General features: G+C 36.1%; 1 protein-coding gene across 9 annotated transcripts in view; it reads right to left on the reverse strand.

The window, feature by feature from the left end:
* The window catches only part of SRSF11 (serine and arginine rich splicing factor 11), a 39,366-nt gene continuing 25,111 nt past the window's right edge, over positions 1-14,255 (reverse strand). For 6 of the 9 annotated variants that reach the window (XM_037501157.2, XM_037501158.2, XM_054691825.1 and 3 more), the window contains 6 exons: positions 14,172-14,253; positions 10,293-10,424; positions 7,644-7,733; positions 2,007-2,102; positions 1,487-1,625; positions 1-1,381 (listed from right to left, as the gene is read on the reverse strand). In XM_037501157.2, coding sequence (XP_037357054.1) covers positions 1,184-1,381; positions 1,487-1,625; positions 2,007-2,102; positions 7,644-7,733; positions 10,293-10,424; positions 14,172-14,253 — 737 coding nt within the window. In that variant the 3' untranslated portion in view covers positions 1-1,183. The remainder of the gene's footprint in view (positions 1,382-1,486; positions 1,626-2,006; positions 2,103-7,643; positions 7,734-10,292; positions 10,425-14,171; positions 14,254-14,255) is intronic. The other 3 variants (XM_037501159.1, XM_037501160.2, XM_054691823.1) reach the window with 1 other exon arrangement.

The following is a 14,255-nucleotide window of genomic DNA, read 5'->3' on the forward strand; positions in this document are numbered from 1 at the left end:
TAAGTTTAAGGGTTTTATTATCAAAGTCTTGTAAAACAATTTCAGAAACTGTACATCAACATGGCACAGACTGTAGCCTACTTTTGTTTTTACTGCACAAAAGTGAAGCTTGAAACTCCTGTAACTAAGAAAACAGTTGCCTAACTACTTTGCATTTAAACATGGAATCACTGGGTGCTTAAGAGATTACGACTGCAGTAACACAAATTTATTGGTTTTATACAACTTGAGATCAAATAAAAAGTACATTATCAAGTAGATTTGTCTTATTTTAAAAGCATATGAAGGTCAATTTAAAATGCACTACCCCCTTTTTCCAACATTGAGATTAAAACAAATTAATAAAGGAGTGGAAAATTGAAAATCAGGACAAGAAAACTTTCTTTTACAGGTGGACTCAGGACAGGCAGATAGCTTCACTGATGGAGATGTGGAATAAATTACTATTTCAGGAAAAATTTCCGAAATACCTTATGAAAAAGTATACAATTCTACCTCAAAATATGTTATTTACTGTCAAAGACAGTTTCATTTGAAATCTTGTTTCTGTAATTAAAGCCTAATTAGCCATCAAAAAAAGGTTAGTGCATATAACACCTTTCAAAGTTAAACAAAAGCCACAAAAATTTAGCCACAAGGCTTAAAGGATTATCTATTTCAATGCTCATTTCAGATGTAACTATAAGAATGTTAATTTGTCATGTCAACAAACAAGACCATAAGTAGATCCATCATGTTGGAGATTTTAATGACATTTAGGATATTCCTGCCACAATTAACATGCAATCAGTGCATTCCCTACATGGCTCTATTACGGCAATGAATCAAATTCTAGAAATACTATAAGTGAACTTACGTAATAAAGGAGATCATACAACATAAACAATCCATGCCTGCTGTAGATGCATGCAGCTTTTCGTTTTTGTTATGAAGCAGCACCAGAATAGTAAAACTGCTTGGTTACTCAATCACATTTCACCATGTCAAGAATTGGTTACCCACAATATCATTTTCTAAAAGATTTTTGGTGTAAATAACTAATGTCAATATCAGGAGCTTTATAACCATTTTAACTCAGAGCTGTATACATCTAGGTTTGAGATGAACAAATACAGCATTAAGAAATCACACAAAGGAATGACACTGATGCATGTATACAGTCAGATTCTCATGGAGGCAATATTCAGTCACTCATATCCATGTCTTCCTCATGATGATCATCCCCATTCACTTTGGATTCTCTCAGTGAATCACCAGTTCCCTTCTCCACAGAACATTCTTTTGTTTTAGGGGAACCTGGCTCTGTTGGTTTCTTCTCCTCTTTTTTCTCCTTCTCGCTGTCATACCCCTGTTCCTCTTCATCGTAATCCCGTGTAACCTGCTTTGCCAACGAGAATAATAAAAGTAAACTTCTTCAAAGAAAAATCACTTCTTAAAAGTACCAGCACCACCCTAAATACCAAAATAAGTTAGTTTTTAGACTTACTTTTACATCTTTATCACTCTCTGATTTTCTTTCCCGATCCTTTTCCTTATCTTTACTCTTCTTCTTCTTGCTTGTTGATCTTTCTCTTTCATCTCTGCTTCTTTCTTTGTCTTTATCTTTCTTCTTCTCCTTTTTATGTCTAGGATGACAGCAAAATATTCTCAAACAGAGATTCTTAAACAGAACCATTCAAGAAGCTTTACCCTTACGTGCAGCAACAGGTTTTATTTGTTTGGATGGAGAGCTTGATCCAAGTTCACATAAAATTAATAGGAAAGCAACGATGAGAGTTCAAAACACTCGATAACACGCAGTGCACAAGTATTCTATGCAAGATGACTAACTTGGGTACAGATCTAAAATAAAACATTCAGTCTTGAACACTGATTATTATAAAAGTCTCAACTCATGAAGGGAACCTATCAGCAACTTCTTAGGCACTTAGTTCCCGAAGAGGAAAACTCGAATAAAACTGACAGCTTCTGAAAACAGAAAAGACAGAGTGAAATAATGTTCTTACCTCCTAGGGGATGGGGAGCGAGACAATTTTCTTTTAGGAGACCTAGGCTTTTTAGGAGACCTTGTGCCACTTCTGCTTCGTCGTCGTCGTCTTTCTCTAGAACCACAGATGTATAAACTAGACTTTAAAATACAGTATTATCTAAAACATGCAGACACATAGCAGATGTTTCTATGATGGAGCTCCTTTAGGAACTCCGATAACAGAATTCTGTTTTCAAATACTATTTTGAATTAAGGAGTCAAATGAACAATAACTCTTTGCAAACAATAGGCCTTTGTAAATGATACACCCTTCCTTTAAGGCCCTCAAGTAAATCCAATTTTAGCAATAAAGGCATTAGAAATATTAAATTTGAGAAAAGACTGATTAACAAAAATCACTTAAATTGAGTAAAATTTCAGAAAATTAACATTAGTTGGTAACATAGAAATCAAAATGCTTATAACTCTCCCCTTCTCCATCCCTCTTACTTTGAGCAATTAACTCTCCCCTTCTCCATCCCTCTTACTTTGAGCAATTAAAGATGGACAATGTATAATAGCTTTTTCCAATTCTCTTAACAACTTCTTTAAAATCTGAAGTTATGGGCCTCCCCTGGTGGCACAGCGGTTGAGTGCTGGGCTGCGAAGCTGCCCGCAGCCTCTGCAGCACTGGTTCAATCCCCGGCCACCGGGTGAGGGTCCCACATGGCGCGCAGACCTCTCCTGCTGCCTGCTGCTCCCCTCAGCAATGTACTTCAGTCCTTCTGCCTGTTCTGCTCCCGGCTCTGGCTCTGGTGAATTCTCTCACCCTCCCACGCTTCTCACTGTACCCAGTGCTTGTATAAATAAATAACTCAATAAATAAATAAAAAATAAAACCAGAAGTTATCAGACTTGTAAAATGACCATTATAATTTGATTTGGGCACAAACAAAAAAGTCCCTGTACTTTCAGTTGTCTAATAACTTAAAAAAAAAGAATCCTTTCAGTTGTGACCCCATGGTCCTGTGAAACATTACAGTTTAACATTCACTCATCAAATATTTACTACATATACCTCATACTTTTTGCTAAACTTTGTGTAGCTGCTATCTCAAAATCCCCATATGGAAGAAATGTTTTATATTTCTCTGCCTTTCTACAGATTGTAGATTGCAGCATACTGCAACCACACAGTAGGAAATCAGTAAAAACTTATAGCATATGCCTGAACTTAGAATGATCCAGTAAATACTTACGTTAAGATGCTTATAAATAACTTTATTAAAGCAACAGGCCTCCCCCCCGCAAAAAAAAAAAAAAAAAAAAAAAAAAAAAAAAAAAAGCCTCCATTTTTAAGTTAAGAAGAGTCATGCTGCACTCTATCTTTTATGTGCTTCTGCCACTTATTCCTCAGACCTAATTTGGCATTTCCTGCAGTACTTTATGCCTGGCTTTTTTTCTTATAGATTTTATTTTTAAAATTGAGGTAAGTAACATATTTTATTAGTTTTAGGTGTAAAACATGAACACTTGATATTTGATATACTGTGAAAAGATCACTACACCTAAGTTTAAATAACATATATTACCACACAGTTACAAGAACTTTTAAAGATCTATTGTTTTAACAACTTTCAAATATGCAATACAGTATTATCAACAATAGTTCCCGTGCAGTACATTACAATCCCAGGACTTATTTTTATCCACCCTCACAACTTCTAATAACCAATTTGTTTTCTCTATCTATGAACTTCTGACTTATTTCACTTAGCAGAATGTCCTCAAGGCAGACTTAGTTTTTAAGATGCTTCCAAAAGAAACGCCATGCCCTTAGAGTTATGACTTGCCAACTCCGACTAATCTACCTTTATCAGCTTACCTATTCTGATATTACATATAAACAGAATCATACGATTAAGTGGTTCCTTATGACTGGCTTCTTTCATCTAGCAAAACACTTTCAAGGCTCATCCACAGTGTAGCATTCGTCAGTATTTTGTTGATTTTTACTTCTGAATACATGGGCTGTATGGATATACCATTTTCTTTACCCATGATTAGTTAATGACTATTTGGGTTAACTTTTTGGCTATTATCAATAATGTTGGACATTCATGTTCAAGTTTTTTTGTGTGGAAATGTTTTATTTCTCTTGGGGATAGCCCTAGGACTGAAATTGTGTCTAAATGTTTACACTTTCTTAGGAACTACTACTACCTTACACCCATCATCTGTGTACTCCATGACATCATGTTCTCCAAAGAAGTGGAATCATTTTACAATCACACCAGCAACAGATGGTGTTCCAATGTTTCACATCCTCACTAGTACTAGTTATCTATCTTTATGATTATAGCCAACTACAGATGTAGTTTTGATTTACATTTCCCCCATGTCTGATGGTGAAACACCTTTTTAGATACTTAACACCAGCATATTTTGTTTGGAGAAATGGTAATTCAGATCCTCTGCCCATTTTAAAATCAGATTGTCTTTCTATTGTTGAGTTTTAACAGTTCTTTCTATATTCTATCTTTTTTGTTTGTTTGTTTTTTATTTATTTATTTGTTTTGTTTATACATGCACTGGGTACAGTCAGAAGCGCGGGAGGGTGAGAGAATTCACCAGAGCCAGAGCGGGGAGCAGAGTAGGCAGAAGGACCGAAGTACACTGCTGAGGGGAGCAGCGGGAGGCAGGAGAGGTCTGCGCGCCATGTGGGACCCTCCTCCGGTGGCCGGGGAGCAGCCGGGGATCGAACCAGCACTGCAGAGGCTGCAGGCAGCTTTGCAACCCAGCGCTCAACCACTGCGCCACCGGGGAGGCCCCTCTATATTCTATCTTAAGGGCCCTTATCAGATTACAATTTGCAAATATTTTCTAGCACTTTTAAAAAAAATTGAGGTAAAACTGTTTGAAATATTGTATATGATTTGGAGGTGTAGGATCACATGCTTCAAACATGTGTTACTCCATCACACCCACCACCAAGGTACTGCAGTCCTCCACTACAATCCTTTGGGACTCCTCCTCTTCCGCCCTGGTAGCCTCAATTTTACAGTTATTATCTAGGGTTTGTTTTGGTTTGGTTTTGTCTGAGCCTTTATTTTGCTGTATTTCATAGGTGTGAAACCAAGCCGTATGTGCTATTTTCTGACTCATTTCACTCAGATGCTAATTCCCTCCAGTTCCATCTATGTTGTTGCAGATGACAAGATTTCATTTTTTTGTATAGCTGAGTAGTGTTCCACTGTGCACATAATACTGCATCTTCTTAACACACTCATCTGTCTCTGGCCACTTAGGTTGTTTCCATTAACTTGGCTATTAGAAACAGTGCTGCAGGGCCAACTACCATGAGATACCATCTTATACCAGTGAGAATGGCACATATTAAAAAAACTAGCAACAACAAATGTTGGCGAGGTTGTGGAAAAAAAGGAACTCTCCTGCAGCACTGCTGGTGGGAGTGCAAACTGGTCCAACCACTATGGAGAGCTGTGTGGAGATTTCTGGACCTACTAAACATAGAGCTTCCATATGATCCAGCAATTCCACTCCTAGGTATTTACCCAAAGGACACAGAAACATCAATTCCAAAGAGCACCTGCACCCCTATGTTTATAGCAGCACTGTTTACAATAGCTAAGCTTTGGAAACAGCCCAAATGCCCAAAAATAGATGACTGGATCAAGAAGCTGTGGTACATATACACCATGGAATATTACTCAGCATTCAAAAAAGATAAACACATGCAATTTGCAGCAAGATGGATGGCGCTCGAAGGGATCATGCGCAGCGAAATAAGCCAGAAAGAAAAAGAAAAATACCGATGGTCTCACTCATAGCAGTAATCTAGAAAACTTAAATAAGGGACCAGGAAAAAGAATAACTATAGAAAGTAAAAATCAAAATCAACAAACAACTATGAACCAGAGAAACTCTATGGGGGTGGGACCGGGGAGGGGAGGGACTGGGGTCAAAATAAGGAGGTCGCAATTGTATGGGGAATATAAAAATAAAATTTATAATTGAAAAAAAAAACAAAAAAAACAAAAAAAACAGTGCTGCAATGAACACAGGAGTGCCTTGTATCCCTTTGAATTTGTGCTTTGCCTTCTTCAGGTAGATACCAAGGAGTGGAATTGGTGGATCATATGGCATCTCTATTTTTAATGTTTTAAGAAACCTGCATATTGTGTTCTATAGGTGCCAGAACAGTCTACATTCCATCAAGTATGAGGGTTCCTTTTTCTCCATATCCTTGCCAACACTTGTCGTTTCTTGGTCTTTTTTGATATGAGCCATACTCATGTGTGTAAGGGAGTAGATTACTGGGGCTTTGAATTATATCTCACTGATGATAGATATGATAAGCGTTTTTTCATATGCTTGTTGGCCATCTCTAGGTCTTCTTTGGAAAAGTGTCTAATTAGGTCTTCTGTACATTTTCTGACTGCATTTTTGTATTCTTTTTGTTGAGTTGTAGGAGTTTTTTCTAGATCTTGGGTATTTACCTCTTGTTAAAAATATACGGCATGCGGGGCCTCCCCGGTGGTGCAGCGGTTGAGCGCTGGGTTGCGAAGCTGCCTGCAGCCTCTGCAGCGCCGGTTCGATCCCCAGCTGCTCCCCGGCTACTGAAGGAGGGTCCCGCATGGCGCACAGACCTCTCCTGCCTCCTGCTGCTCCCCTCAGCAGTGTACTTCGGTCCTTCTGCCTGCTCTGCTCCCCGCTCTGGCTCTGGTGAATTCTCTCACCCTCCCGCGCTTCTGACTGTACCCAGTGCTTGTATAAATAAATAAATAAATCTTAAAAAAAAAAAAAATATATATGGCATGCAAATATGTTCTCCCTTATAGGGGGGTGTCTTTTCACTTAAATGATAGTTTCTTTTGCCAACCACTTTCCTGACAGTGCTCTTTGAAACATAAAATTTGTTGACTAAATATTTCCCATTATTTACTATTTCTTTTCTGTTACTTAATATTTTTGAAGTCAATATCTTCAAACTTAAGGTCATGAAGATTTACTACATTTTCTTCTCAGAAGGTGTTTAGTTTTAGTATTTACATTTAGGTCTTTCATTTTGAACTAGGTTTATATACAGTGTGAGACATCTATATAAACGAGATTGGGGAAAAAATGCCCTTATGTGTATGTCAAGTTTAAAAAATGAATTTTCAATATGGCAGGTCAAAGGTAGAATGATGAGTCTAAGATTGACAAACCAGAACCTGCACTGCCTTCATTATTTTATCAAAGAACTACGTACTACATATGGGGAAAAAATTATTTGAAGTATTAAGGTGCATCATTTAAGTATAACTTACTATAATTAATTTCATGTAGTAATTCAATTCACTTTAGTTATCAAAACAAATACTTAGGGGAAAAAAACTTGAAAACACTTGGGGCGAAAAAAACAGATCAGGATGTGACCTGCATATAGTAAACATAAAAAATAAGTTCTGTTAAATTCTGTTATTTCAAATATTTTCTATACCATTAAAATAAGTGAAAAGATAAACTTTATGCAGAAACTACTTAATCAAAACAAAACTTCAAAACCAAAGTGCATACTGATGTACTAAAAACCTTCATGTTCACAACCTACTGACTTTCTCTGAAACAAAGTTAAAAAAATATGCCAAGACTTTGTAATGCACCTTACCTGCTTGCACTTCTGGAACGTCTGGCTGTGCTATAACTTTTTGGTGGTGTTTTGGAACGTTTCTTTTCTTTGTCTTCTTTCTTCTTGTCTCTAATAGGACAATTTATGAGCACATTAAAATAGTGAGCTTAAACTTACACAGCACTAAAAACAATAAAAAATGCAAAATCTGAGGACCTCCCCTGTGGCTCAAGGAGTTAAGTCTCGGTACTATCAAGCTATTGGCAGTCACTGCAGCATAAGTTCAATCCCCGGCCAGAGAGCTAACCCACATGGCGCAGTAGACCTCTCCTGTCTCACCTGCTGCTCCCCTCAGCAGTGTATTTCAGTTGATCCGCCCATTCTGCTCCCCACTGTCCCTGGGGAAACTTCTCACCCCCTGCATCTCTGGCCTACACCCCAGCTCTTGTATGGATAATAACAAAAAAAAAAAATAAATAAAATAAAAAGCACAATCTGATTAATGCAATTTATAAAATGTTCCCACAGAAACTGCATAGAAACACTAGCACAAATGGTATATTTGTGGTAAATAACTTTAAAAATCCTCCTGGTATTACTTCTTCTCCAATGGAGGTAAGCAGATTATGTGGTGAGAAAATAATTAGTATGTTGGCCCATTTCTTGCTGTATCTGGCGATACACCATTTATAATAATCACCTCTAGGTTTGAAGCTTCAACATTACCTTTTTCTATCACCATGGCTCTAGATCTTTTACTATCAGATCTAAATCCTTAATGAACTAAATCATAGTGACTCACCAGCATTACAAATGATCTCATAAAGCGTATACCCCATATGTTAATGTCCACCATGGAACAAGTCAACCTTCTACTCTTTTTCCTGTTGCTACATACATATTCTATCATTAAATATCCGGTCATAATGGACACAACCATGCCTGAACCTCTGAAATTTTTTTTAGATTCTTGTAAATTTACTTTTATTCCCCAAAGTATTTCCTCCACAAGATCATTACTCTCCCCAAGACTGCAGGCAAAATGTAGATAACCAATAATATATTTGTTGAATGAGAAGTCCTTTTACCCATGAACAGACACATATCTATGTTCAACTACACTATAATTTTTAATGATTAAAATATGTATGTGCATATATAATTTCAAAGATTTATTTTTATTGTTCTAAATTAATTCACCTGCCCTATATTCTCTATTTCATACCCTCCCTTCTTTGGTAATCCTCTTTCCATTCAAAGTCTTTGCCATCTAATTCCTAAATTATTTTAACAGTCCCTTAAGTCCTAATCTGTTTTCTACAAGTTCATCTCAGACCTTTTATCAGAAATATTTCTAAGTACAAACTTGAAAATATCAGCACCCTGTTCATCCTTTTTACCATTCCCATTCCCTCCTCGAAAAACGCAAATTTCTTAAGTGTTAACAAGAACTTAGCGTGAACACAACTTTCTGTGTGTGATCTGTCACTTTAACATTTTTCTAACCTCTCTTCTTGGCACTCCTATAACAGGTATTTGCTATTTCTAGAATTTATGCTTTGAAACAACATTCTTTACTTGAAACCATGCTACTTACTGAGTCTAGTAGAATCTATCAGAATTTAATACTTGAGCATAATTTCTCAATTAGGCCAATTCCAACACTTAACACAGTTCTTTCTTTATAATTATATTCATTTCTCTCCTGATGTAAAGAAAGTTTCGTGAGAGAAGGAATGCCTAATTCCTCTTTGGATGATACGTGTTTCATTAAGAAAGCTTGTTTGCACGATTGACTAGATGACTCACTCTGCAAAATATAATGACGAAAAGCCTGAACACTCAGTAAAGCTATTCCAGAACATCAGTTTTCAGCTGAGTTTTATTCTTACTAGGGATAAATTTTACTGGTACCCAGCTGTCTTTATTTTAACTTACATAATCAAATGAACAGATAAAATAGTATGAAATAGAGGCTACATCTTAAAAGTTAAGGCAAAGAGAAAGATAAGACAGTTGTTTAGTGTTGTGAAATTATATGTGAATATCAAAAAAATTCTAAAAAACCTAGGTACTTTCAAGTGATAGTTTTTTTGGACACTTTAAAGGTGGTTCAACGGAAATAAACAGCAATTTATCACTCAAGACTAGGCATACTAATTTTAAAGGGTTTGGCCTAGATTTAAAAAAATGGATTCCTTAATACAAGCATGTTTAAGTCAAAATGAAATGTGAAGATGGGAGTGTTTTTTTTTTTTTTTTTTTTTTAATGAATCCTTACTTTAACTCTCAACTGGTTCCATCCAAATCACAGGCTAAGAGCCCCTAATAAGCCTAATATACACAGAAGCTTAAAATGTTTGCTATAAAGAGATACAAAGACAAGTCATAGTTATCTGCCATAACCTCTGGCATACTATGAAGAAAGGCTGTCAGCACTAAATCCTTAGTGGTGATTGAGTGGAAATGAAAGAAGGTAGCAAGACAGCTAAGAATTTTTACTACAAAGAAATCTTATTTATATAGGCCTTGCTATAAACGGATATCTGTTTACTTACAAAATGTCAGTTTCCTCAAACTCTATAAAGTTTCTCTCCAGTCTACTTCAATCTCCTCTATCATTAATACAGTATTGGATCTTGAAGCTTTAAAATTTGTTTTCCCACACAAAGTTGAAGTCTAATGTACCTGTTTTTTGATGTGCTCCTTGACCTTCTACCTCGCTCTCTGGAATGAGATCTTCTCCGTCTTGGACTTTTGGATCGTCGCCTACTCCTTGACTTAGAATGTGATCTCCTTCTTGACCTGCTTCTTGACCGCCTAAAAATATAAAAGGAAGCCAACACACATATAAATGTAAAAAGACTAGCTCTTGCTTGTGAGTATTTTACTTGGCACCAGACAAAAAACTCACACAACTGAACTAACCATCAGTAAGTGGGGATACTTGCCTGGTGGGTGCTGTCATTGCTGCCACTATTTACTTAGTTCATACAGTAAACATCTTCGATACCCTAAAAATTAGCAGAACTTTTTCATAACTGTAATTCCATGCATTTTAATCTTTTGCTTAATCTGTCAAACCAGTGCTTCTATGTCTACTGAAACTACAACTCCAAAGTTAAAAATAATGGCAAAGATTAAAAGGAACATTAATCTGACTTGCATCACCTCTCATAATTACAAAGTAATTTAGCATGTACTTGATTCCTCACTGATGCATGGTAAGTCTATCAGTTATCAAATAGTTATATATTCTTATTACTTGCTTTCTGAATGTTATCTTCTATGACTTCTAATTGTTATTCTCTAAAAAATATCCTATCCTTTGATTTATAATTTAAAATAAATCTAAGCAACGCTTGCCCCACATATATATATATATATATATATAAAAATAAAATTCTGGGGGCCTCCCTGGTGGCGCAGTGGTTGAGCGCTGGGTTGCGAAGCTGCCCGCAGCCTCTGCAGCGCCGGTTCGATCCCCGGCTGCTTCCCGGCCACCGGCAGAGGGTCCCACATGGCGCGCAGACCTCTCCTGCCGCCCGCTGCTCCCCTCATCAGTGTACTTCGGTCCTTCTGCCTGCTCTGCTCCCCGCTCTTGCTCTGGTGAGTTCTCGGGCCCTCCCGTGCTTCTGACTGTACCCAGTGCTTATATAAATAAATAAAAGTAAATAAATAAATAAGTCTTAAAAAAAAAAAAAAGACTCAGAAGATCAGAATTTGGAAATTTAAAAAAAATAATAAAATAAAATTCTGTATAAACTGCCTTTTATTTTCATTTCTTCTCAATATATAGATCTGTCTATATTATTTCTTTCCTGAAACATAACAAAAATGTTTCTTTCAGAAAGGTTCCCCTATTCTGTTTTCTTGAGGACATTTGAAGGACAACTATCCTTTTGATGTTGTCAATGATCCTCATTCCTGTATTTCATTCTCCTTGATTTTAAGAACAATTAGCAAAAATTTCAATCCTTTTCTTAGACTTGATCTTTCAACATCTACTAGTCAAACTTGTTCCAAGGAAAATTTTAAAAGAGGATGGGACATTTAGAAATGGAAAATATTCATGTTCAAATTTCACTTATAAGAAAGCTGAGAGCATATATTTAGCTATTTGAAGTCTTCATCAAAGAAATATAGCAAAGTCACTTTTACACACTGATATATTTGATTTTAAAAAATAAGAGATCAGCATATATAATTATATAAAAAAGTCTTACTGAAGCTTACTGGTCATTTTCTTTAATATCAAGAGACTTAAGACACTACCACCTCTAATAATCATCTCTCTATTATGATGTCCAGTGTCCAAGCACAGTTCAAAAGCACTGCATTCTGGGAAATAAATGTTTCAGTTATTTCAAATTACAATTTAAGCGCTAGCATGTACTTGGTATGTACAGAAGAAAAAAAAATTGTCCTTTTTACATGTTAAAGGAGATTATGACAGCAACTGTCCTGGAAGATTATGACAGTATACAGTACCAACACTTTACAAAAGTGTAAAATTAAGCAGCATTTGAACAAAGAAAAAGGAGTTCCTCAAAAAGAAGTGAAGATGTACCAAAATCTGCAATGCAGAAAGAAACATGAAGAGTGAAAATGACTACATTCAGTCAAGTGTTACCATGGCTCTTTTGGAATGGCAACTGACATAGATGGAAAGACAAACCAGACCAAATAATAAAGAACCCTGAATAGGGTTTTATATTTTACCTTATTAAGGTAATAAGGAATTTGTCAAGGTTTAAAAGAGTTGCAGTATGATCCAAATTTGTGTTTTTGAAAGTCAGCTTTAAGAACGAGATGAGTAAGAGAAATGTGGGTGACAGGAAATAAAACAGAAACACCAGATAGGACAACCTTCTAACAGCTAGCCATACTGAACGTGTACTGCAAAAATTCTGACATGAAACCTAATCCCAAGTGTGATATTTTGAAGTACGGCCTTTGGGAGGTGATATGGTCAGGAGGGCATAGCTTTTATGAAAGAATAGGATACAAAACCCTTATGAAAGACATCTCAGATCCCTGGCATACTGCCTATGAGGATACAGTGAAAACACAGCAGACTATAAATGAGGAGGCAGGTCCTCATCAGACATCACATTTGCTGGCACCTTCATCTTGGACTTTCCTAGCCTCTAGAACTGGAGACATAAATTTCTGCTGTTTACAAGTTATTCAATCTATGATTCTTATTAAAGCCGTTGTATGAGCTAAGACACAGCCCCAAAATGAACTTGATGATGTCATGGAGTCTAATGAAGACAAAATTATTTTGAAAACAGTAACAGCATTATTACTTGCCTTTTCCACTGTATTGACAATTGCACTAATAGTGCAAAAGCAATGGTAGTGTAAAAAGGCTGGCATCTCCTTTAGTATAAATCAAGGTAGTGGCAAATGAACTGTCCTAGTAGTCACTGTATTCTTCATTAGAATTTGCAGTATGTACTTGCAATGAAAGAGGAAGAAGAAAAAAAAAGCCATTTTCACTAAGGATGTCTTGGATGAAGCAGTAAAAATTGATTTTATTAAATCCAGTCCTAGTACTATTAAAGCAGTATTTCAAAATCTAGTCTCTTGGGCATTATTCTAATGGAATGGAATGGGATGCATGCACAAAACACTTCTGGTAATTATAGCTCAATAGCTGTATCAAGGAAGACAGTTGTGTGACTGAATTATAAGCTTAACTAATTGTTTTTCCATGAAACATCAACTTTATTTGAAAGAAGTGAGCAACCAAGTTGCTGAGACTTGGTTAGATGGCAAAATTATCTTAAAAACATGGTAAGAATGAAGTCTATCATTTTAAGGAAGATAACTACACTGATGCCAATGATAAAACTTGAATTAACCTTTGTGAACATTACAACTTTGTAATACTTAAAATGATTTTCGGATTACAAAGTGTCACTTTTGTATCATATAACACAATGTGTCAAGATTTAGGTGACAAATTATTCTCCAGGCCACCAATGCCTAATTTTACAAAACAATGACTGGAAGAAAATCCACTCAACGTAGAGGATGAGATTTTAACAGAATATGTAAAATCATTATTATGGAGTTATGGTGTTACATAGCAAAGAATATTCATAATATTATCACCTAAAAAATCACTTTCCCCTTTTCTAATTACATATTCACATGAAGCCAAATTTACTAACCAGAATCCCATACACCTTCAGTCATGCTAAATATTAAAGAGATTTGTAAGGCAGTAATACATAGCTGTTTTTTTTTTTTAAAAAGATTTGCTTCTAAGTTACATTAACATGTATGGGTTTACCACTGACATTTCAAATCTTAATGGCCAACATTGACAGCTCTCACCCACACATTTTTTTACAAGTACATAGAGATTACCAACCTGCAAGTTTGACAGCAACTTTTGAGAAAAACTTGCAGAACATAAGGATATTATCAACAGTGATTACTAGCAATTTAACCGGGAGTTAGCAGGTTTAACAGACAGCAAATTAACAAAGCAGTGACACACAGAAATTATCTTTGTCTAAGGTACAACTGACCACAAAAAGTGATTAACCGAACCTGTGCCTAGAAGATGAGGGGGTCCTCCTCCTCCTAGAACGTGATCTTGACCTTGAGTGCCTTCGTTTTTCCTCCTTCTTATCT

The sequence above is a fragment of the Talpa occidentalis genome, unplaced genomic scaffold (genome assembly GCF_014898055.3).
Source record: "Talpa occidentalis isolate TD23 unplaced genomic scaffold, MPIMG_talOcc4v2.1 talOcc4.9, whole genome shotgun sequence".
In the NCBI taxonomy this organism is placed as follows: domain Eukaryota; kingdom Metazoa; phylum Chordata; class Mammalia; order Eulipotyphla; family Talpidae; genus Talpa; species Talpa occidentalis.